Here is a 24,191-nt window from a genome sequence, read left to right as displayed (position 1 = left end):
AATAAGGGATTTTATTTATATTAAACCACAAAATTTGGAAAAGCCGGTGAAGAGAAAAACACCGCTTCTGTGATGCTGTCACTTATAACTGTGCCTATTCCCTTCTTCCTCTCTAATCCTTCCTCCATTAGTATTTCTAATTGTCATCCTCAAACACTCCTCTGTCTCTGGACTTCACTAAATCACTAACCACTGACTATTATCCCAAATCTAGTATGATATGTGAATTCAAGTAAGGGAATTGTAAGTGTTGTTGGAATTTGGATTTGCGGACATAGAAATAGAGAACAATAACCTTAGATTGTAGATGAAGTTCCTCTACCATATATTCTCCTTTAAGTGTCTCCTGCTCTTGGATCTGCTAATGACTCTGACTGCCAGCCATAGCTTTACAAACCCGAATAGACTTAGCGAGAATCATCTTTATACTTGGGAAAGGTATGCAAATTTTATCATATTTTGCAATTATCTTTTTATTTTGCCAGACAATTTTTTCACTGATTTTGGAGTTTGGTAACGAGGTTGATGAAGTTCTTTCATGAGGTTTTTGAGGATTGAGTATTTCAACTTCTGCAATTACATTCATGCAATTTACACCTAAGTAGATGTATTCTAGGGTTATTGATCTTGAAATATGTCTAGAATTAGTCATTCTTAAGCAACCAATATAATAGATGCAACTTTAGTTAATCTTAAGATGTTCTTGTACTCCCTTATCCAGATATTTTAATCAGTGTCAAAAATTCACCATTGAGTTTATTTACCATCTTATATTGAGTTTAGATCCGCCTACATGGAAACATCACAACTACGAAAAAATTTCACTGATTACCCATAGTCAAGAATAGAATAATTAAGGGAAACTAACGATTTTTTTTACCCCTTTTCTTTTAAATTGACGAAAAAGAATGATTTATTAAATTTTACATTTGGAAACGTCGCTTGGGTTTTGAACATCTTCATTTGGGTTTCCTCTGCTTCTTTTTCCATAACTGACAAAAGTCATCTTCTGCTTTCTGAGAAGTGAGAACTCAAGACGAAATCCACAACACTTGAATGATAAGGCTGGTGGGAGAATATCTCTCCAAGTATCTCACATTCCCAAGATTTAGACTACAAAATTGGAGTTCAAGAAGGTTTGAAGACGATGAAGTGGTACAAGTTTTTCCCTTCCTTTTCCTTTATTCTATTATGTGTTCTAGGTAATTTGGGCATATCTTTTCTTTTCACTTGTAAGAATTGCATAAATTTGTTGTGAATAAAGCTATGTGCATCACCAAATAGATAACATATAAAATACAATTAAATAATTTGCAGTTTTTTATCCTTTAAACATCTATGATATTTTTCTTTCCAAGCACACCATAGAAGAATACGAGACAAAGTCTCTGTCACATAAATTGTGATTGGAACTCCATTTTGATTATGTGTTTAATTGCTTTTCCTCCCTAAAGATTTCAGTGTCACTTTTTAAACAACTAGGCCATTAAACATGTGTCTTGGGAAGATGTTATTGGTATGCCTCTATAAACAAATTGAATTTGCTTCACTGGAACATGGAACAACAAGCTCTAAACAAACAATTGAAAGTTGGAACGATGCCAACTAGAAAGAATTATTAAAATTTGCTTATCAAAGAAAGAGAGAAACTATATAATCCTCGCTCTCCACATTGTGAATACCCTATTTTGGTATAGTTTACATCTTATTTAAACTATTTGGAGTTGAAAGTTTCAACGATAGATGAAATTCATCAGTAGCAACAATTATTGATCCTGGTATGTCTACATTTCATTTGTCATTAATGGTAGGTGTTTTACGGACTTTGTGGAGAAATTGATTGCTTTTTTTGCTTTCTTTTTTGATATTTTTCAAAGAAGGTAGACGATCTTGAAAAGAGATAAAATATTCTGTTAGTAAATAATAATTGGGATATTGTTGTTGGTGTTACATTGTCCCTATTTTCAGTTTATAATTAAATTTATTCTTTGTTTTTTGTCTCCGATTGTTGCCTTGCTTCAAGTTCAAGGTCTTATTTGGAACACCGATAGGTAACGTAGATTACTTGCTCATTGTTTTCTTTCCCCTAGATTATTATTTATCAAATTTCTTTAGTGTTTTTCTTATCTTTTCTCCTAACTATGTCTTCTTTGGTGCTCTTTATTCGTCTACTTGATTAACTCCCTGATGATTTATGGGATCAACTACAAATGGTCTTTAGCAAAAGGGAATAACAGAAAATGAAAGTAATTTCAGAAGAATAGCTGAAAATTATGAGGAAAACGATCATTTATAGATAAATATACTAGCAACGGTACAATAAGGTTCTAAAGATTTAGTTCTAAACTTTGTAGGAAGGTAAGTGTGAATGAGAAGTGCTATTGGAAACATATTATATATTGTCGCATGAAGGGAGTGAACTTTAAAAAGGGATAATTTAGAATTTAGGTGAACATGGCAGTTGGGAAAATCTTTGTTCGATATGAAAATTTGGGTTTGTTTATCACTGTTTCACTTTAACAAGAGGGTCTTCAAGTTCTTTTGTAAAGATGGTCATAGTTGGCGCAAGAAGAAAGATGGGAGAACTTTTGAGGAGGCACATGAGCACCTTAAGGTTGGAAATGCTGAAGCCCTGAACTGTTATTATGCTCATGGAGAGCAAAATCTCAACTTCAAGAGACGCAGATATTGGATATTGGATCCTGCGTATGACCACATTGTCTTGGTTCACTACAGAGACATAACTGAGGTCTGTATTCTGGAACAAGTATACATAAATATGATTCCATGATAAGAGTTCTTGGTACCACCTGAAATTACTTCTCATCAATCAAAGGAGATCATTCACTATTAAGTTTTTTTTTCTTCAGTTTCAACCATCATGTCTGTAATTTTATGCATTGGAGAACTAAATATTTATTTAATGCATCTTATCAACCTGTTTATCATCTAAAACTTCCGTAAGTTGCAATATACTATGTGAAAAGTATAATTAGTCCTAACATCATTTGTTTTACATATTGAGTACAGGGTAGACATAATCTAGCCTTCATGTCAGAAACTTCTCCAATTTCTTCTGCTTTCTCTCCCAATCCAAGCTCCTATTCTACTCAACATACGAGCTCTACTGTCATTGCCAATGAATCTTATGAGAAATACCAGAACCAATCTAGCCCTGGAGAAATTTGCTCTGATGCAGTCATCAATATTAACAGGACATCAGACGCCACAGTGAGAACAGTTAAGTTTTAGATGAGTCAAGCATTGCGAAGGCTCGAGGAGCAGTTAAGTTTCAATGATGACAACATCAAGAAATTGATCCCCTCTATGCTGATGCAATTAATGACGACAATTCACTTATCCAGTTGCAGGGAAATTCAAACAGTCAGCTGTTGCAACATCATTCAGGTTTGTCATTTTTATGCCTTAATATTATTGTAGAATGCATTCACTTGAGCCAAGGGTCTTTCGGAAACTACCTCTCTATCTCCATGAGGTGGTGGTAAGGTCTGCGCGTACATTCTACCCTGCCAGACCCCACTTTGTGGGATTTCACTGGGTATGTCGTTGTTATTGTTGTTGTTGTTACTTGCATTTTGGTAAGAAAATTGATTTTAGATTGCTAGATTTGTTGATTTAGTAGTTTCATTCTTTATCAATCCATCAGTGAGTTTGTTAACTTCTCCACATCTATAATTTCTCCACACAACCCTCTTCTTCTAAGAGAGACATAAAGTTCTTTGTTTCCTTAAGAACCGTTTTGTCTTCAAATTGATTGATCGGATTTTAGTAACAGTTACTGGCTGAACGAGCTTATATAGATTATAAGTCCATCTCTTTGAATTCCAGGCGAGGACCTTAGAAATCGTTCATAAGCATGCCAAGGCTTAGATTTGGGACACTGCTTAGGTGATCAGGCAAGGTAATTTGACATTTTGAAAAAACAGATAGCTTTGGTATATTTTGTATTTGACTGATACAGTTATATTTATCCGTGTAAATACATATATGATATCTTTTATGTTAGAATTCTCACAACATACACGCTTGATTTCTTACATATATGATATCTTTTATGTTAGAATTCTCACAACATACACGTTTGATTAGCTTTGGTAAATTTTGTATTTGACTGATACAGTTATATTTATCCGTGTAAATACATATATGATATCTTTTATGTTAGAATTCTCACAACATACACGTTTGATTTCTTACATATATGATATCTTTTATGTTAGAATTCTCACAACATACACGTTTGATTTCTTCGGAAGTCATTTGAGAACGTCGACTGATTAGCATATTCTATATTTTGCTCCTCAAGTTTAATTTTCTTTGTCACTGTTAAAATATCTGCAAAAAATTCAATGCTTTATAATTTACCTTGGAGTAACTGGTAAAGTTGCTGCCATGTGATCAGGAGGTAACGAGTTCAAGCCTTGGAAATAGCCTCTGGCAGAAATGCAAGATAAGGCTGCGTACAATAGACCCTTGTGGTCGGGCCCTTTCCCGAACCCTGCGCATAGCGGGAGCTTTAGTGCACCGGGTTGCCGTTTTTATGTATCCCATATTTATTGCAATACTAATATATTACTTTGTAGGATATCATATGTGGAAGTATCAAACTTACTCAACAATTTATGACATAGCATTTGATGCAGCACATTATAGTCATTTATGTTCAAAATTGTTGTGTGAGTCACTGTGGAGTTGTTAGATGGCCGTTGAAAGTTTAATGCAGGATAGTTCTAAAACACAAACTAAGAGCCATCTGAACCCAAGATTTTCTCCTGTAACTAATCACTCTTTAGACCCGTTAATGATAAAATCACAGGGACAACCTGCCACCAACATGTCTTGGACTCAGTCATGTCAATTACAGATACTTGCCAAAGGGGAGCATAACACAAGCACCATATATATGCCAAACTTTCCGCATTTGCCAACACTTTTTGACTATTAAGGAATCAGATCCAGTAATGGAGTAGATATCATCTCCTAATATTAAGATATCTATAACTACAGAGTACAAAGTAACATGTTACATATAGCTAAACTTGATTATAGTTTTTTTTGGGCTGGCTTCTTTTGATTGAACATGCTAGAAGAGAATCAGTGAGAGAATATAATAAGATACAAGATCTCCTACTAGAAGATAACCAGTGAAAGAATATAATAAGACACAAGATCTCCTACTAGGCTTTAATAGAGTATTAAAGAGAATACTTCCTTCCTTGGTATATAATATTAAGTGAATATGCAGAATTCTAATATAATAAGTTCATTGTTGTCTTTTTACTTGGTGACTGAAAAACTCGTGATACTTTATGAAATTATTAACTACATGCAATTCTATCGACAGCAAATTGAGCGATACTACTTAGGTGGCATTTGTTTTAGAATTTGTAAAATCTCTCTCCAATTTTAGCATTCGAGCTTTGAAAAAATGTTTATATGATGTATTCATACTAGAAAAGGGGATTTTTGAAAATATTTTCGACAAATCGAGGTCTATTGGAAACAACCTCTCTATCTCTGAGGTAGGATAAGGTTTCTATACACTCAATTCTCTTTGAACCTCACTTTATGGGACTATTTAGTTATGTAGTTGTTAAAGTATTTTCAACTTCTTTTGAAATCTAACAAACTCCAATATTAGTCATAATTTGTAACTCGTGTTTGAAATGTTAGGGGTTTCATATTTGTTACATGGCTAAATTTTGTAAGTGTACTTTTCATCTAATAGTTACCTAATCTCAATTCAAGATTGGACTTCAACGTGAAAAATTCTCTCCAATATGTAACTCAGTTTGTAATGCTCATAAGTTATGTTTTTAACTTTTCAAATATAATTGTTCATGAATTTTATGTCAACTTTATATTATTTGATTTGTTGAATTATCATACTAAAAGATGTAATTGTTGAGTTTGAATTTCAGAGTTGTGATGTTGCTTTAGAGGGAAATTTAGCCCCAGATCCCAGTAGATCTATCGAGAAAAGCAGAAATTGAGTTTACCTAAATAAATTTCAAGACAAATCTTATTTCTAAACCAATTTGAAACAACCATTTAGTTGTGGCCTATCATACTTATATTTTTGTTCTTTAAGTTAATATATACTCTATGTTTAGTATGATTTGGTTTTAACTCCATTTCTTAAATATTTTTTAAAGAGAAACTTACATAAATAGCTACACTTAAGGGGTTATTGAAATTGAATAGCTATAAGTATCATATTTACAATTAATGGCTACACTTTCTATCTAAAAATAGCTGAATGTATGTATATATATTTTTTTCATTAATTTATACAGACATACAATTATTAATATATTATGCATTGAATGAGGTAATATCAATTACAATAACTAATTCTCTATAATTATGTTTCTAAATCTCTCAACTTCCCATTGTTACTAACAAATACTAATATAGAAATATGTGTCACATCCTATTAGATTTACATTACTTAATGAATTACACTTATGGATACTACTATACATTTAAACAAACTGAATTAAGGAATATTTTGTATTCAAGTCTCCACGTATGTGCTAATGTATTAGTTTATCAAATATGTTAAATTATAAGTATATCAGTATATCGAATAAGTTGAAGTATCAGAATATCAAACATGTTAAAGTATTAGTATAACAAACAAGTTAAAGTATTAGTTATACTGAATAAGTTAAAGTATCAGAATATCAAACATGTTAAAGTATTAGTTATACTGAATAAGTTAAAGTATCAAAATATCAAACATGTTAAAGTATTAGTATAACAAACAAGTTAAAGTATTAGGTATACTGAATAAGTTAAAGTATCAGAGTATCAAACATGTTAAAGTATTAATATAACAAACAAGTTAAAGTATTATTATAACTAACAAGTTAAAGTACACATGTTAAAGTATAAGTACATCAGAATACCGAATACGTTAAAGTATCAGAATATCAAACATGATAAAGTATTAGTACAACAAACAAGTAAAAGTATTAGTATACCAAACATGTTAAAGTGTTAGTATACCAATCATGTTAAAGTATAAGTATAAATATATAAGGCTATAACTTTACGTGCCTTCCAATCTGATTTTTTTCATACACAGGGTTCGAACTTGAGACTTCTAGTTAAGGGTGAAAGAGTCCACCACAATCTATGTTGGTTGAAATTATGTGTTTTTTTATTTGGGTGTCCAGACCTCGTGGAACTTCCTTTTTCTTTTTAAATTTATACAAGTAGTATTCCAATCAATTTGACTATACAATGATGGAGAAAAAGAAAAAGATGTGATTTTTCTAAAACAACTTATGAAAATGATTGACACTTGTGAGAGATTTGGACTACAAATACAACATTAAATTGAAAGCTAAACTATTCCATAAAAACGAAAAGATGAAGAAAAAAAAGTAGCAAAGGAGGCAACGAATGAAAAGATATGTTATGTTGATATTGAAAGAGAAAGCATTGGGGTGGAAAAAAAAAAGAACGAGAGAGAATTGAATACAAAGTAACAAACCTATGGAATAGGCGCGTGGAAAAAGGGTCCATAATTATTAGGGGTGTAGGATTAATTTTTTGTTTTAATATTTGATTATTAATATATAAAATTAAAATAAATAGTTATTATGAAACATTAATTGATTTTTCTATTTATATTATAAGTGTATTCATATAATTTTAAAAAGGTAAACTATAGCTATTTATTTTGAAGGGGAGCCTTGGAGTAACTGGTAAAGTTGCTGCCATGTGACCAGGAGGTCATGGGTTCAAGCCTTGGAAACAGCCTCTGGCAAAAATGCAAGGCAAGGCTGCGTACAATAGACCCTTGTGGTCAGGCCCTTCCCCAGACCCCGCGCATAGCGGGAGCTTTAATGCACCGGACTGCCCTTTTTTATAGCTATTTATTTTAAATATGTATTAATGTTTGCTGGATCCTGTAGTTTTTCCTTTTTTAAATTTGCCTTAGAAGATATTATTCACATATCAAAACTATTAACTTTCGTGCACTTCTCTCAAATAGTACTTCTTCAATCTTAATTTAAGTATCACAATTCAAATTTCCAAAGTCAAATAATTTACTATTTACCATGAATTCATAAATGGAATCTTTAATTTTTTTTGAAATAAAATTTATCTATTTGAAAACTACGTTAAAATTACTATAAGTCACAATAATTGACAATTTAATTTATTTTAAAATATATCAAAAAAGTATTTTTTGAATCTCAAAAACAGAGGAAATACTCAATATATTCTATTTCGAATAAATATACAAAATATTTTATACATTAAATTACAAAAATATCACTTATATACTAATATTGTGTTTACAACCGCGCGAAACACGGGCTACTTTACTAGTTAATAAATAATACTGAACCTTCCATTTTAATCACTCTCAAGTATCGAACTCATATTTAACCCAACTAATGATGGTTCGGGTCGTTACAGGCTAAGTAGAAAGTCCCTTTATGTCACGACCTGACCTAAGGCCTAGTCGTAACACAGCGATCGCGGGGGACCCCAAACATAAGCCATCTTAGCATACACCGCATACATAAGGTAAAGAACAATATAAAGATGATCGAAAGTAATCATTAAGTGGGGAATGAGACTAAGGAAAATCAACTCTATAAACGTTCAATCCGGATTATACTAATATATCGTCCAAACATCCCTCTAGTCTAATCTTTGACGGGTGCTTAGGACAAGCTCCTAGCTTATCCTAAAAATAGAAGAAAGTGAAGACAATATTAATCATGAATAAAAGTCTTGTCCTCAATAGAATGAGTACTCACCAACTTCTTTGAAATCTAAAGAAAACTCTAGCCACGAGTGGGATGATCGCGAGTGTCGTCCGACTATACATTATGAGACAATGTAGGAAAAATATGCATCTGTACGTTTGAATGTACTAAGTATGTGAGGTATGCATGAACAAATAAAAGAACGTAATCAATATGCCATAAGATGCATGACCAATCATAATGAACTTGAGTATAGCTTAAAAGTAATTTAAAACATAAGAAACTCTTGGTCAGTGCATATCATAAAACTTTATCATAAACTCATAACTTGACATCTCATAACTTAACTCCAACTTTTGTGGGATAGGACTATTAACTGACAACTAAGACCATGCGAGCTATTACATAAAATTCGATGACTCCTACATCGAGATAGGCCGATGACTCCTACATCGAAACAGGGGAGGCTACCTTGCCAGGGCACACTCCAAAAACAACTCAACTCAATTCAACTGTGCTATATGTGGATCCACTATGTAGGCCATGAAGGCAACCTACGTTGGCAATGTAGTTTGGGACTTTTGGTTGCTACTAGGATTCCCTTGGGTAACTAACTATGTTACCAGACCAAAACCCACCTAAAATCCCTCTCGGTGCTTAGTCAATATTTCAATGAAAACTCATAAACATTATCATAACATAGTAGGAAAAGACTGTAATTGCCTATCAATCCATCTTTAAAACATATTAGGAATAGCTCATCTACTTGGTGATTCATAAAAATCTATAACTTCAGTGAGAATTTTCCTTATCACCATCTTAAACATGCTTGTGTGAGAATTGGACTTATCACACTATAATAAGATCGTTGATCTTAACTTTGATCATCACCACAACTTTAACTTTAGAATTATAAATCTCAACTTTAACTCGTATAAAACTTTCATTGAAAATCATCTAACTTATGATCAACTCATCAACTCATCTTTAATTCATAATCATAGCTTAAAAATATAGCTTTATGCATGGGCATCTATAATTCAACTTGAATTAATGCAATTCATAGGAGAACATGCATATAAAGATCATTGATAACATTTAAAAATGAAATCAATTTGAAATGAATTTTGGAAAAGACACAATTACCCCTCATTAAATCTGGAAATTTGGCCCGACGAATCCATTTCTATGGGTCGTCGAAGTGTTGATGAGTCATCTAAAAAACTCATACTGCAGGTCTAAGAAAAGAGCATAAAAATTGAGTCTTTAAAGTTTGGGAACGGGCAAGGTTTACGACCCATCAGCTTGTCTACGGTTCGTCCTGTTGGCTTGTCTTGCAGGTCCCAAAAACCTGCAAATTTTACATGTCTCTGAAGTTTTGTGATGGGTGGTTCGTATGATCTGTTATATCTTTTACGAGACATCTTGTCAAGTCGTAGACTTGACCTTGAGGTAATTCTAGAACTTAGCTTCGGAACTATTCCTACGAGTTGTGTCTAGAGATCGTCTAAGTGAGAACAGGTCATCAACATGAGTCGTAAGACCTCCCTTTAAGGTTGGTCATGACTACCAATAGCGACTCCCTCCATGAATTGTTTCTATGGATCGTGTAATCTCCTATGACTCATAAAGACAGTCGTAAACTTGGCTTTAGTTCAAGATTTGAGAATTTTCTCTTTGGTTCCGACTTTCCGACTTACGGAGTCTTATACTTTAAAAGAGCAATATTATGTGAAGAGAATTGAAAATTATTCTATCAACATGTGACATGGATGGATGGTTATGGGTGAATTTAATTTTATTACAAGTCCTATAGAAAAGAGAGGAGGTTAACCTTAAAAGATGGAGAAGAGGAAGTCAGTCCTTGACTACAATAGAGAGTGAAGGTAATGAAATAGGATTCATTGGGTTATATATATATATATATATATAAGCAAGAATTGAAACTATTTTATTTTATCTTGATTTATCAATTGCTCTATTAACTCTTGCCTCATAGGTAATACTTAGCCCAAAAACTTTCAAAGAACAAGTTACGTTCCATGAGCAATAGTTGACACTATCTTATTGTGTCTTAATTTATGAGATGCTATAACTCTTGCCTTAGGCAAGAGTTAGATCAACTTCAAAACAAAAAGTTACACATCATGGGCAAGACTTGACACTATCATATTGTGTCTTGATTTATCATATTCTATATAACTCTTGTCTTAAAGACAAGATTTAACCTAAGGACTTTCAGAGAATAAGTTACGCCACATAGGAATTTTTTTTGATTTATGATATATTCATAAATATTGCCGTAGAGGCAAAGCTTAGACCAAGAAGTTCAAAACAACAAGTTATGCCCCATGGGTAAGACTATCACATTGTGTCTTGATTTTTGAGAAGCTCTATAACCCTTGCCTTAGAGGCAAGACTTAGCCCAATAACTTTTAAAAAATAAGTTATGCTCCATGGGCTAGATATCTTGATTTATGAGATACTTGTAACTATTGCCTTAGGGGCAAAGCTTAGACCAAGAACTTCAAAAAAACAAGTTACACCTCATGCGTAAGACTTGACATTATCACAGTTTGTCTTGATTTTTGAGATGCTCTATAACTCTTGCCTTAGAGGCAAGACTTATCCCAAGAACTTCCAAAGAATAAGTTACATCCCATGGGAAAGAGATCTAAATTTATGAGATACTCTATAAGTATTGCATTAGAAGTAAGTTTTATTTGCCCAAGGGCTTCCAAACAACATGTTAAGCCCCATAGTCAAGACTCGACAGTACATCTTGATTTATGATATGCTATATAAATCTTACATTAGAGGCAAGACTTAGACTAAGGACTTTCAAAGAACAAGTTCTGCCTCATGGGAAGCAACTTACACCATTGTCACTAGGTTTAACTTATAGAAAATTTAATAACTGTTGCCTTAGAGACAAAATATAGCTCAAAATGTTTTTAAAAATAACATATGTATCATGGGCAATAATTTACACTATTTCACTATGCCTAACTTATGAGATACTCTATAACTCTTGTCTTAGAGGCAACACATAGTTCAGGGTTTTAAAAATAACTTATGCCTCATGGGCAACACTATCTCGAAAGTACGATATTCTTCTCCATAGACTAATTTATCAATTAAATGTTAACATACATCATTTTTTCTATATTAGATATGTGGTCGATTCCTATTACAGATGTTGGTAACTAACTTGAAAATAAAATCCTTAAGTTTACTTACGTGTCGAAGAAAGAAGACCCTCTTTGCGGATTACTCAACTTTCGATTCATTAGCAAAAAATAATGAGGGTTAAGGAAAAAAAGAAAAATATTTTTACAAGGAAAAAAATAAGAAATAATAAATAAAGAAAAATAAAGAAAGAGAAGAATGAAAAAAATAGAAGTTGAGAAAAAAAGAATAAAAGAAAAAGAAAAAGAAAAAGAAAAAAGAGAAAAACAAGTTCTTATTTAAAAAGAAGAGAATAGAAAAAACAATAAATAAAATAAAAATAAAGAAAGAGAAAAATGGAAAGAGAAAAACTTAAATGTTGAGAGACAATTGAGCATGGAGAGTTATTTAAAAATCTTTGAGGTGTAGAGTGACAAACATGTAACTTTACTCTTCTTAAAGTGGAAGAAATGCAATTATTTAATGACTTTTCTTGTGGGGATAAAAAATCCAGACCACTACCTTGGAGGACACCTTGTGTTATTTCTTGGGTGAAAATGGATAAATATCCGATCCAACCCATATTTTATATGGATAAAAATGGGTAAACCCAATGGATAATGTGCATATCCGTATTATTCATTGCATCTTATTACGTAAAAATATAAATATTCTATTATCTTACATTTTTTTCTTATATTTTTTGTCACAATCCAAAAACCGAATGTGATAACACCTATCTTATCCCACCTAGACAGGTAAGCCTAAGCAACCCTCGACAAAGGTAAATGCAGAAGTAAGAGAAGAAATAAGAACTAAACATAACATGAGCATTATGGAAATCATAATCTAACCAAAAACCTTCGCCAAAAGTTGGTGTCACATGTACCAGCCATTAGATAAATATACATATTTTTGAAGAGAGCAAGTCTGAATGTCTACAATACTAGAATAGTAGAAAAACATAGTAAAAAAGTAACTGATATACACCGGGAGAATTGGCTGCTACCTCGCGAACTCCAAAAAGCAAGCCCCAAATTTTGATGCAGGAGGAATGATCAAAACGATCCGGGCTCATAACCTACGTACACAAGTATAGAAATCAAGGAGTGAGTACCAAAACCACAATGGTACTTTGCAAGCGTCCCTATCTGACCCTAAGTAATGCTGGAAAAAATTACCCTGACACACCACCCAAACCTTCACACACTACAACCTGCACAAAATTTAGATGCCAGCCCGACACAACAGTACTATAGTGACAATGAATATAATGTAATAGAAGGATCCCAGTAGTAATAACATCTACAGACTTTCCACAAAACACCTTGAGTTCTCAATAAAAAATCACGACGGTAACACTTCACTCATACAGATCAACCAATGATAATGAGGTGAAATGCAATGCAAATGACATATAGAATGATGCATGTGTGTTTTATCGATACACACCCACTGCACAAGCATCAAAGGACCTATTAGGGACTCACGAGGTCCATATACCCGCCTGAACTATTTTCCACCGTCATGATAATCGATACATACCCATTGCATAAGTATGACGAGACCTATAGAGATTTGTGAGGTTCATGTACCCACCAAAATTATTTTCTATCGGCATAACACTCGCAGGAACCATTTCCCATAGGTATATAAAGGATACAAAGCTCATAATAGTTCCTCAAAACCAATGTAAATTAGCACGTCCATGTGCATAATGAAAGGATGATGAAGTTCATATCAACAACAACAATTCACATAGAATTATGGGTACATCATCAAAAATGGAGTCAATAAGGTCATCCAATTCACTCATGGACCATCACACTTTAATAATTCAACAATTTCATGTTTACCCCATACGATCATCACTAGTATTCGGATAACCTTTGATAACAAGTAGAACAATATGAAGACCTTTCCCACTTCCCATTACTCCCTAACACACACAAACAAGGAATCCAAGGTTCAACACATTTTAAAGCTTGTCAAAGAGGTCCACTTGTCTTAAAAAGGATAAAATCAACTCGAAACTTGAGCCTTCTCCTTACGATGCGCCTACAAATCCACAAAATCTAATTAAGTATATAATTCCTATGAAAAATCATGAAAATCAATACCCATTTTGTTATTTTTGAAAACCAGGTCAAAATTGACCAAAAAGATCAAACCCGAGGTCTAAGGGAAAACTTGGAAGTTTTAAAGAAAATCATAATACCAAAAGATTTTGGAACTCATACATGAAATTGTATAAAAATATTAGTTGGAATCAAGCTTAAACTTCAATTTTTCTCAAAACTCAAGTTCATGAAAATCCCTTAATTTTTGAATTGAAATCACCAATTTTAATGTTAAAATCATGAAATAATAAATGGGTAATGAAGGATTGAAGTTAAAATCACTTATCCAAAAGGTTTATCTTGAAAATCCTCTTTAAATTAGCCTTCCTAGATCTCCGAAGGTTCAACAATGGTGAAATGGGGAAGAAATCACGTTTTCAAAATTTCATTAAACTGCCAGTCACTTGCTCTCCGTGAACGGGTCTAGTACTCCATGAATGCGGAGACTGGTCAGCAATTCCCTTGGCAAATGCGGACACTAGCCCACATATGCGAAGGCGAACACCTTGACCCTCCATGATGGCGGACAAGTCTCCGCCAATGTCAAGTCTCTAAGAACACGGAGGACATTTAACATGACCCTCCGTGGACAAGATCAAGAGCCTTGCAAATGTGAAGAGGAAGGACAAGGAATTAATATATCAGCTCACTAAGTCTCAAAACAAATTCTTTGAATGTGCCCTCAAGATTTATTTGTAACCCCATGCACACTCACCACATATGCTACCAACTAAATTCAACGCTTCAGATAAAATTGAACCATCGAAATATGAAATTTGAGGTCTTCTTGATTCGACACCCATTAAGACCACTTCTATCTAACTTTCACCAAAAGACCAAAAAGCCCTCAAAACCTCCAAAAAATAAATTGAAGCTCTACCTATGCCTAAATTAACCTCTTGAATCTAACGAAATCGACAGAATTTCAATTTGAGCATTCAAACTCTGAATGTTGACCGAAGTCAAATTTGATCTTAACTTCCACAAAATCACTTAAGTTTCCAAATCACCATAAGAACTTTGAAACTATAAATAACCACACTTTTAGACCAAATTCAGCATTCTGAGGCTGATGGAATTTACAAAATTTCATTATGATACTTGTAGCTCTTGATGATGACTAAACTCACTTATTTCAACTCAAAAGCCTCCAAAACTCTAAAACTTCCAAAAATTTCCTCTTTTCAATCCAGTTTCAATTTTTAACCTCATATACTGATCACAAATCGCTCGGGGCTACTATTGGGAGGGGTAAAATAATAATTTTCTAAGAATTTATAAAAATAACCTTCAGGGTCATTATATTTTTTCTCCTTTTAGTGTGTGTTTGGTATGAAGGAAAATATTTTCATGTTTTCCTAGAAAATATATTGTTTTTTATAAAATGAGTGGTTTTGAGTCGAGGTTGAGAGATCAAAATTAGGGTCTTGGTTTAGGGTCAGATGTTGTATCCTAGGTCTGCTCCTATTTAGGATGGTGACATTTAAGATAAGTTTTGAAAAATATATTCTTGATTTAAGGAAATTTTTGAAAAAAAAGTTCATGTATGAAAGTCATCATTTTGAAAAAAGAGGAAGATAATAAATTCATTTGAAAATTATTTTCAAAATGATTTAAGTCAACCAAATATGAGAAATTTGAAAAATATTTTTCTCCATACAACTATACTCTTAATAAGTGTACTTTTTAGATTTTCTTACATACTTTAAAGAGACTGCAATAGATGAATATTCATGGGTTATTCATATTGTATAATAAAAATATGGGTTGATTCGTATTTGACCAATTTTTAACTGATTGAATAGCCAACCCATTTAAAATGGATTGAATAGAATCGATAACCATAATTTATTTCCCAGTTTACAAACCTAACTGGTTCTATCTATGCCTCTCTTTTGGTAAATTCTACTGCCAAAAATAATGAACCCGCTCAGATTTCTAAACTATTGGGTTAAGAAACATGGTATTATGGAGGTGGTACAAGAAGTGTGGAAACAAGCAGAGGGATCACCTATATGGAGATTTCGTTTGAAATAGAAGAATACTTATAAAATGGTATAAGTTACAAACCTTCCTCTTTATATTACATTGTTCTATTTATTTTTTATCACATTCTTATTTTATCATCAAATTTGTTATAATCCATTTTTAAACCTATTAAAAACATTTCAGTAATTTGGCTTTAGTGAACAAAGCCACCACCTATTTTTTTTGGGAATTAAGAACTTGTTTTGAAAAGTTTTTTCCTACAAAAGTATATTTATCAAAAAATCGTTTGAGGGTCCAAGTGATTTTCTAAGAAAGATGTGAGGCACCTTAAGAAATCTGCAAAAGTGGTTATCAATTGAGTATTGAAAATTAAGGGTAAAAGTGTAACATTGGTTAAACGAGGGAGTTTGAAAATAATTTTTGAAGTTAAACTAATAATCCTTCTAAATTTAAGTCAACATTTGAAGTAAGTACAAATAAATCATAATTTAACATTAATTTAGCACATAATTGTCTGAGTTAATTCAAATAGTGAATTAACTTTCATAATTTGGCTATTTGTTTTGTTTTGTTGAAAAATGACTCTTATTCTTTGTGTAATGACCCTCCAGGAAATATTCTCTATTTTCCCATATTTTGGTGTTTAGAGCTTTTCTGTAGTGGCCCAAGTCATTTATGACTTTTTAGGACTAACAGTTTGATCAATGGGCTGTTTATTTGGCTTTATGCAATTTTTTTTGTTTTGGAGCTTTAGAAGTTTGGATATTTGACTTTGGTGAAAACTTTAAGTAAACGAACTCAGAATGTAATTCTGATGGTTTTGCAGCTGTGAAATGTTGAGTTTGGTCTGTATTGACCTTTGGTTTGGGTTCCGAGACTTCAAAACTAATTTAGAACAACGTTGTGGCTTATGGCTAAAATGGAGTCTTGGGTGTGGGACTTTCTTTTTGTGGAGACGACCTCCATTGGAAGTTTCAACATCTTCGTTGAGTCTAGAATTTCAAACTTAATGGAGAAGCATAGTTCGTTCGCATGCACGGGGTTCCAAACAAATTTTGAGCACCCCATCAAAGTATTTTCAACTTAAAAAGTTTAGTTGATGCAACCGTTGCTGGTGCATATTGAATTTTACTCCGTTTTCATAAACCAAGTCTCACATTTGTAGAGACGTATCATCTTGACCTCCATCTTTGTATAACAAGTCCCGCATTCACGGACAAGGGTCACTTGGACCCTAGTGAGTTTTGACATCGATCCGCATTCTTGGTCCCTATCCCTCCTTTGCTGATATGGACTCCTAGAACTTATATATCCCATTTCAACGATATTTCATCCATTCCCCAAAGTTCTTTCCTCTACGGATAGACCTTGAGAGCTCATTTTTGAGAGGAGATTAGCATCAAAAGTTGGGATATGACTGTGTATTGATTTAAAGCATTGTAAGGGTTGCTTGCATTGTGTTTATTGTGTAAGTTCCCAATAGTTCAACCCTTCTTGATTCTTTAAATTAGTGTTTTGTATCATTTTGTGTGGGGCTATTTTGAATGGATTCTCGACCTTGAATTGTGTTCAGTTTTTGGCATGATTTTCTTGAGCTATTAGGGACCTGATGATGGGTTTAATTTCGAAATTGTATTCCACGGGCCCATTTTGATCGGATTTTAGGTTTTGGTTATAGTTACACATAGATTATGATATTGATAGTATCATGGTGTTTAGAGGACATAAAGAAGAGCCGGGGAGCTCGTGGATGATTTGAGTTTGCAGCCTGGATTCTAGGTAGGCTACGATCTACCTTGATACATCGAGTAATTCTCAAACCAAAGTTGGGTTTGTAGGTTTCCAATAAGTTTTTTTGTTTGATTTTTGAGTACGTTATCGGGTTTCTCAAGTGGTCCAAGCCTACAATGTTTCTTATCGAGCAAGATTTGACTAAGAGGTTTACCAGAGGATTGACCTCATAGAAGCACATGATAGCAACCGATTCTACCCTTCCCCATATGGTTGGTTATGCGAGAAATATGGAGCAGACGTGTGTTCAAACTTATGGGGGTGGTTGTAAGAGGCTCTGCCATTGGTACAATAATGATTGCATCTTACCTCGAGGTAGGTATCATTTTAGTAGGAGTCATCCTCACTCTAAACCTATCAATCCCATAGTGGTAGCACCTTAAGTTCCTAATTTTTTGAGGCACGTTATGGTGCCCATGGTGGATAGAGTTTAGGTAAGACTTCTCAGGTTTTACATTCTAAGCATTCAGGTTTTCGGGTCTATTTTAAACCGGGCCATCCCAACAAGTTGATTTTGGTGGGAATGTAATTCGTGTGGTGAGTTAGGGCATTTTTCTAGGGAGTGTCCAAATTCACACATTGCAGGCGATAAACTTTGCAGGTTCAGGCCCCCTAGGGCCCCGATACAGTCAGCTAGAGTGGTCCCTAGTCTGGAAGAGGTAGCTAGGCTAACTCATCGCATCCTTTACACCAAATTTTATGCCATATAGGTTTCCTTGATTTTTAGGAGATTGACCATCGATCTACAGAGAGTCCCCGATATGGGACCATCACGCAGTTATCTCAGTCAGGTTAGTCTCTTGGGTTTGTGGCACCTCCGTCTAGATTAGATGTTTAGTTTGGGGGTTACACACAGTCCATTTTATTCTACTACAGGTAGGTCGAGGACCGAGGATCTAGATACCACTAATATAGGTACAATTTTCATGAATATTTATCCCTTATTTCCTATGTGGTGTTGATTTGAGATTTTATACCCATACGTGCCTGGTTACCTTGCTATTTATTTCTTAATCATTATGAAATCTTATTTGGGGTTACGTGTCTGTGTTTATCCCCCGTAAATAGTTTCTTTACTAGTGGATCGACTTGGTGTTGGTGCTATTTTGGGAGTAATGGTTGAGTATCTCCCTCTATCTTTGGACCTGGTGGCTTAGTTATGATCCTTTAGTCGATTGGTTGATTTTCTCTTATGCCACCTTTATTCTATGATATTAGTATAGTTGTCAAACCTTGTTTGATAGACGACTAGACTAGCACTATCTAGTTAATATTTCGTTTATGCTATCCTGGTTTTCTTTGCTTAGATAGATACCTTCATTACTTGTTGTCCTTTTTTTTAGTAGGTAAGAGGTTGGTTATTGAGAGTGTTGTGAGAAGAGAGGTTTAACCTTCTTTGGTTTTGCTATAGTTCTAGCTTATTGATTCTTTCCTATGCCTCAATCCTATTCTCAGTTCCTAAGGTTGCGAAGTTGAGGTTTTGCTCTTTTGGTCTATTTGATTTGTCTTGTATGGTGAGCTTGGGGTTTGGGTTTGAAAGTTAAGTCTGTGGTTTTGCTCTGTTTATATTATAATGCCAGATAGTTTTATTTGAGTTGGCAAATGTTGGAAAATAAGTGGTTTCAGAATATTATAAAAATGGTGACACTTGGACGGATATGCTTATATTCTACTAGTTGTCAGCTAAAAGGAGTGATTATTGAGCATGGGTGTCCAAAATGTTGATTATTGATTCATCCGATCAACTTTGGGGTATATTTGTCATTTATGGACTTTTTGGTATTTGGGTATCATTATTTAGAATTCTAAGATATGAACATGTTCTACTTTACAAACAAGACTACTCTCAGTCACTGTGATTCCTTATTTTGCCATGGTTTTTTTGTGTCCCACAACAGTTGTGTTGATACTTCCAGAGGTTAGACTTTGGATTTGGTTTATGTGTGTTGGTGTTCATTGGTGGCTTCTAAACTTTAGCCTTCCTTGGCGAATGGAAATCTTCATAGAAGGGTCATCTACAGGATGAAGTCAAGGGAATTCATAGAATAAGTAGCCATATGCTATGTTTTGGGATTAGGGTTTAACTTTTGACCTTGAGATTGGATTACGGTGTTTGTTGCTAGGATTTGGTTCTATTTGGAACATTGCTGATAGGTTGACTACACTTATATTTGGTTCAATTTTCTAAGAGCTCTTTTTGTAAAAGTAAGACATTGGAGTTAGGCTAAGTATAATTTTTCACCATTGGATCTATCGTCCCTTGGAGTAGATTGTTCGGTTTTGAGAGGTAGCATTTCAAACTTGGGTTGTTAGTTTCAAGAGTTATTGGGATTGGATTTTGGGCTATTTCCCTAGGCTGAAGTTCTTATAATGGTCTTTTCCAATCTTTGATGTTTAGTTTTGCACGTTATTTTTTGAGGTTTGCAATAGTGTAGTTCTGAGGAAAAGATTCAGATGATGTTGGAAAAGTAGGTATAGCTCAAAATAGATAGGATGCTCTTGATGACTAGAAGATGTTGGATTTGGAGTATAAAGCGGATAATCCCAATTGTTAGTTGCTATTATAACACCCTAAAATATTCTAACTTAGATCAGTCCGACAAAGAACAGCATTTCTGGCGGCAAACAGAGATTTCTTATTGGTGAACATATTTTATTTACTTGGAGTTGGTACCTATAATAGCCCATTTCTTGTATCTTAGCCTTATAAATTTTGCTTGCTATGCCTAATTAAATACCTATTACACTACTAATAGACTATTGCTAACTTGTTCTTTACTATTGATCCTTCATTTATCTTAGATTATCCTTTCAGTAAAGTATATTTGCTTTTCTGGATTTGGTGAGGGATGGTAGACTAGGGTCATGTTTTCGGTTGGGATCGGGGGCTAGGGTTGGAGAGGCTAAGGGGGTAGAGAGAGATTCTAGATTGAGAGTAGGGTCTTGGAGTATTGGGACTTTATTGAGAAAGTCCATAGAGTTAGTTAAGATTTTTATGAAGAGGAGGATTAATATAGCTTGCGTCCAAGAGACTAAATGGGTAGGACCTAAAGCTAAGGAGGTGGACGGGTACAAACTTTGGTTCTCGGGTAAGTCGAGGTATAGGAATGGGGTAGGGATATTTGTAGATAGTAAGCTTAGAGATCAGGTGGTATAGGTTAGAAGGATCAATGATAGGATAATGTCCATTAAGTTAGTCGTTGGAGGGCTCACCTTGAATATTATTAGTACCTACGCACTACAAGTGGGGTTGGAAAAGGAGATAAAAAGGCGTTTTTGGGAGGACTTGGACGAAGTGGTAGTAAATATACCGCCTACTGAGAAGTTATTCATAGGAGGATATTTTAATAGGCACATTAGGTTTGTTTCGACGGGCTATGATGAGGTGCATAGAGGATTTGGCTTTGAGAACAGGAATGGTGGAGGAGTCTCACTCCTGGATTTTGTAAAAGCTTTTGGATTAATGGTAGCCAACTCGATTTTCTCGAAGAAAGAGGAACACTTGGTAACCTTCTGTAGCTTAAGGGCTACTGTGCAAATAGACTTTTTGCTTCTTAGAAAAGATGATAAAGGCCTCTATAAGGAATGCAAGGTCATACCAAGTGAGAATCTTACAATCCAACATAAGCTATTGGTGATGGATTTGGAGATAAGAAGGAAGAAGAAGAAGAGGGTCATGGATGACCGATCGAGGATTAGGTGGGGTAGTTTGACTCCGTGTAGTTCCCTAGAGATGGGGGAGAAGCTGATGGCTATAGGGGCATGGGATAGTAGGGAGGATGCGAGCAGTATATGGGATAGGACGGCCAACTGCATTAGGAAAGCAACTAGAGAAGTATTGGGGGTCTCACAAGGCTGTAGTGGTGGTCACCGAGGGGATTAGTGGTGGAATGGAGAAGTCCAAGGGAAGGTAGAAGCAAAGAAGAAGTCATATGTGAAGTTGGTAGATAACAAGGATGATGAAGAGAAGTGGACGAAGAGGGAAAAGTATAAAATGGCGAGAAAGGAGGCGAAGATGGCAGTTTCGGTGGCTAAAATGGCAGCCTTTGAATGCCTTTATGCAGAACTAGAGGATAGAGGTGGGGATAAAAAACTATTTAAGCTTGCCATAGTGAGAGAGAGGAAGGTACGCGACTTGGATCAAGTGAAGTGCATCAAGGATGAGGATGGCTAAGTGCTGGTACAGGAATCCCACATTAGATAGAGATGACAGTCATACTTTCATAAACTCTTGAATGAAAGAGGGGACAGAGACATTGTGTTGGGAGACTTGGATAGGCATCGTGACTTTGGATATTGTAGGAGTATAAAGGTTGAGGAGGTTTAGGGAGCTGTTCGTAGGATGCGCACGGGAAGAGCGACCGAATATAATAAGATTCTTGTGGAATTTTGGAAAAAAATAGGCAGGGTAGGATTGGAGTGGTTGACTGCGTTGTTTAATGTCATTTTCAAAACAGTGAAGATGCTGGAAGAATGGAGGTGAAGTAAAATGATTCTCATGTACAAGAACAAGGGAGACATTCAAAGCTATAACAACTATAGAGGTATCAAACTGCTAAGTCATACTATGAAAGTGTGGGAAAGGGTGATGGAAATGAGGGTGAGGAGAGGTGTGTCTATTTTAGAGAACCAGTTTGGATTCATGCCGGGGCACTCGACTACAGAAGCTATTCATATTGTAAGGATATTGATGGAGAAGTATAGAGAGTAGAAGAGGGACTTACACATAATATTCATTGACCTAGAAAGGGCATATGACAAAGTGCCAAGAGAGGTCCCATGGAGATGCTTGGAGGCTAAAGTTGTACCTATTTCATACATTAGAGAGATTAAAGACATGTATAATGGAGCTAACACCAGGGTAAGGACGGTAGGAGGAGACTCAAATCACTTCCCTGTTATGATGGGGTTGCACTAGAAATCATCTCTTTGCCCATTTCTATTCGCCCTGGTAATGGATGAATTGATGAGAAAATTACAAGGTGAGGTGCCTTAGTGTATGTTGTTCATAGATGACATAGTCCTGATTGACGAGACTCGCAACAGAGTTAACTATAAGCTTGAGGGCTGGAGACAGGCGTTGGAGTATAAAGAATTTAAAATACATAGGACTAAGACATAATACTTCGAGTGCAGGTTCAGTGGCCTGCCGCGTGAGGTGAATGGGAAGTGAGGCTTGGTAGCTAGGCCATTCAAAAGAAAAGAATCTTCAAGTATCTTGGGTCTATTATACAGGAAGATGGGAATATTGATGATGATTTTCACATCATATTGGTTCAGGGTGATGTAATGGAGGCTCGCCTCCGGAGTGCTGTGTGATAAGAAAGTGCCACCAAAATTTAAAGACAAGTTCTATAAAGTAGTGGTTAGACCGACTTTATTGTACGAGGCGGAGTGTTGGCCAGTCAAGAAATTTCATGTTAAGAAGATAAAAGTTACGTAAATACAAATATTGTTGTGGATGTGTCGGCACACTAGGATGGATAAAATTAAGAATGAAGATATTCGAGACAAGATAAGAGTGACATCGGTGGAGGATAAGCTGCGGGAAGCGAGACTGAGATGGTTTGGGCATGTGAAGAGGAGAGACACAACTACTCCAGTGCGGAGGTGTGAGAGGTTGGCTATGGACGGTTTTAGGAGGGGCAAAAAGAGGCCGAAGAAGTATTGGAGAGAGGTGATTCGATAAGATATGGCACAGTTGCAGCTCACCTAGGACATGACCTTAGATAGGAGGTTGTGGATGACTCATATTAAGATAGAAGGCTAGGTGGCTTATCTTTTCACCATAGTAGTCGTATGTTTGCTCATTTGTCTATTACCATTTGATTGCTGCTTATATTTGTTGAGCCAGTATACTTTGGTTAGCTTATTTATCTATAGTAGTTAATGCTCCTTTCTTTTCGAACTGTCCTACCATGACTTTCTCACTCTTATTATTCATTATTTTCATATTATTTTCAATATGCTTTGTGCTATCTGACTTTTCTCCTGTTTTCCTTGTTTCCCTCTCTTGTTCTCCTCTCCTGAGCTGAGGGTCTTTCAGAAACAGCCGCCCTACCTTTCAAGATGGGGGTTAGGTCTACATACACTCTACCATCCCTAGACCCCACATGGTGGAATTATACTGGGCTTCTTCTTCTTCTTGTTGTTGTTGTAGATAAGTCCGCAAAGCCAACTTAAATTGTTTTTGCCTTAGATAGATTTTTCCTAATTACACTACCACCCGTAGAAGCTCCCAGGGACCGTAGGTGAGCTCGTGGAAGGGAATCTGAGACACTGTCCAAAGTGGTGAGGTCTATAGACCTTAGAAGCTTCTACGGACCATAAACTTGACCTATAGACCAATTCCTGAGACTTGGTAATTCTA

General features: G+C 34.9%; 1 protein-coding gene and 1 long non-coding RNA gene across 4 annotated transcripts; both read left to right on the top strand.

Annotated features, from left to right (window-relative positions):
• LOC129902369 (uncharacterized) lies at positions 1-4,666 on the top strand. Of its 3 annotated transcripts, XR_008770091.1 has the most exons (6): positions 3-438; positions 1,025-1,155; positions 2,024-2,749; positions 3,031-3,408; positions 3,850-3,922; positions 4,424-4,666. It is a non-coding gene; the product is annotated as an uncharacterized LOC129902369 (long non-coding RNA). The 3 variants fall into 3 exon arrangements; XR_008770090.1 differs by having other exon boundaries at positions 1-438; positions 1,025-2,749; XR_008770092.1 differs by having other exon boundaries at positions 1-438; positions 1,003-2,749.
• Positions 4,667-21,002: 16,336 nt separating this feature from the next.
• Positions 21,003-21,704, top strand: LOC129891775 (uncharacterized). The gene has a single exon (XM_055967260.1). The coding sequence runs from the start codon at positions 21,003-21,005 to the stop codon at positions 21,702-21,704; it is 702 nt and encodes a 233-aa protein (XP_055823235.1).
• The last annotated feature ends 2,487 nt before the right edge of the window (positions 21,705-24,191 follow it).

The sequence above is a fragment of the Solanum dulcamara genome, chromosome 1 (genome assembly GCF_947179165.1).
Source record: "Solanum dulcamara chromosome 1, daSolDulc1.2, whole genome shotgun sequence".
In the NCBI taxonomy this organism is placed as follows: Eukaryota; Viridiplantae; Streptophyta; class Magnoliopsida; order Solanales; family Solanaceae; genus Solanum; species Solanum dulcamara.
Note: the sequence above shows the minus strand (reverse complement) of the source record. Positions and strands in the feature narration are given on the sequence as shown.

Bases quoted from the DNA above. Each gene is read 5' to 3' on its own strand.
- LOC129891775 (XM_055967260.1), top strand. From the start codon at position 21,003: ATGTCCATTAAGTTAGTCGTTGGAGGGCTCACCTTGAATATTATTAGT.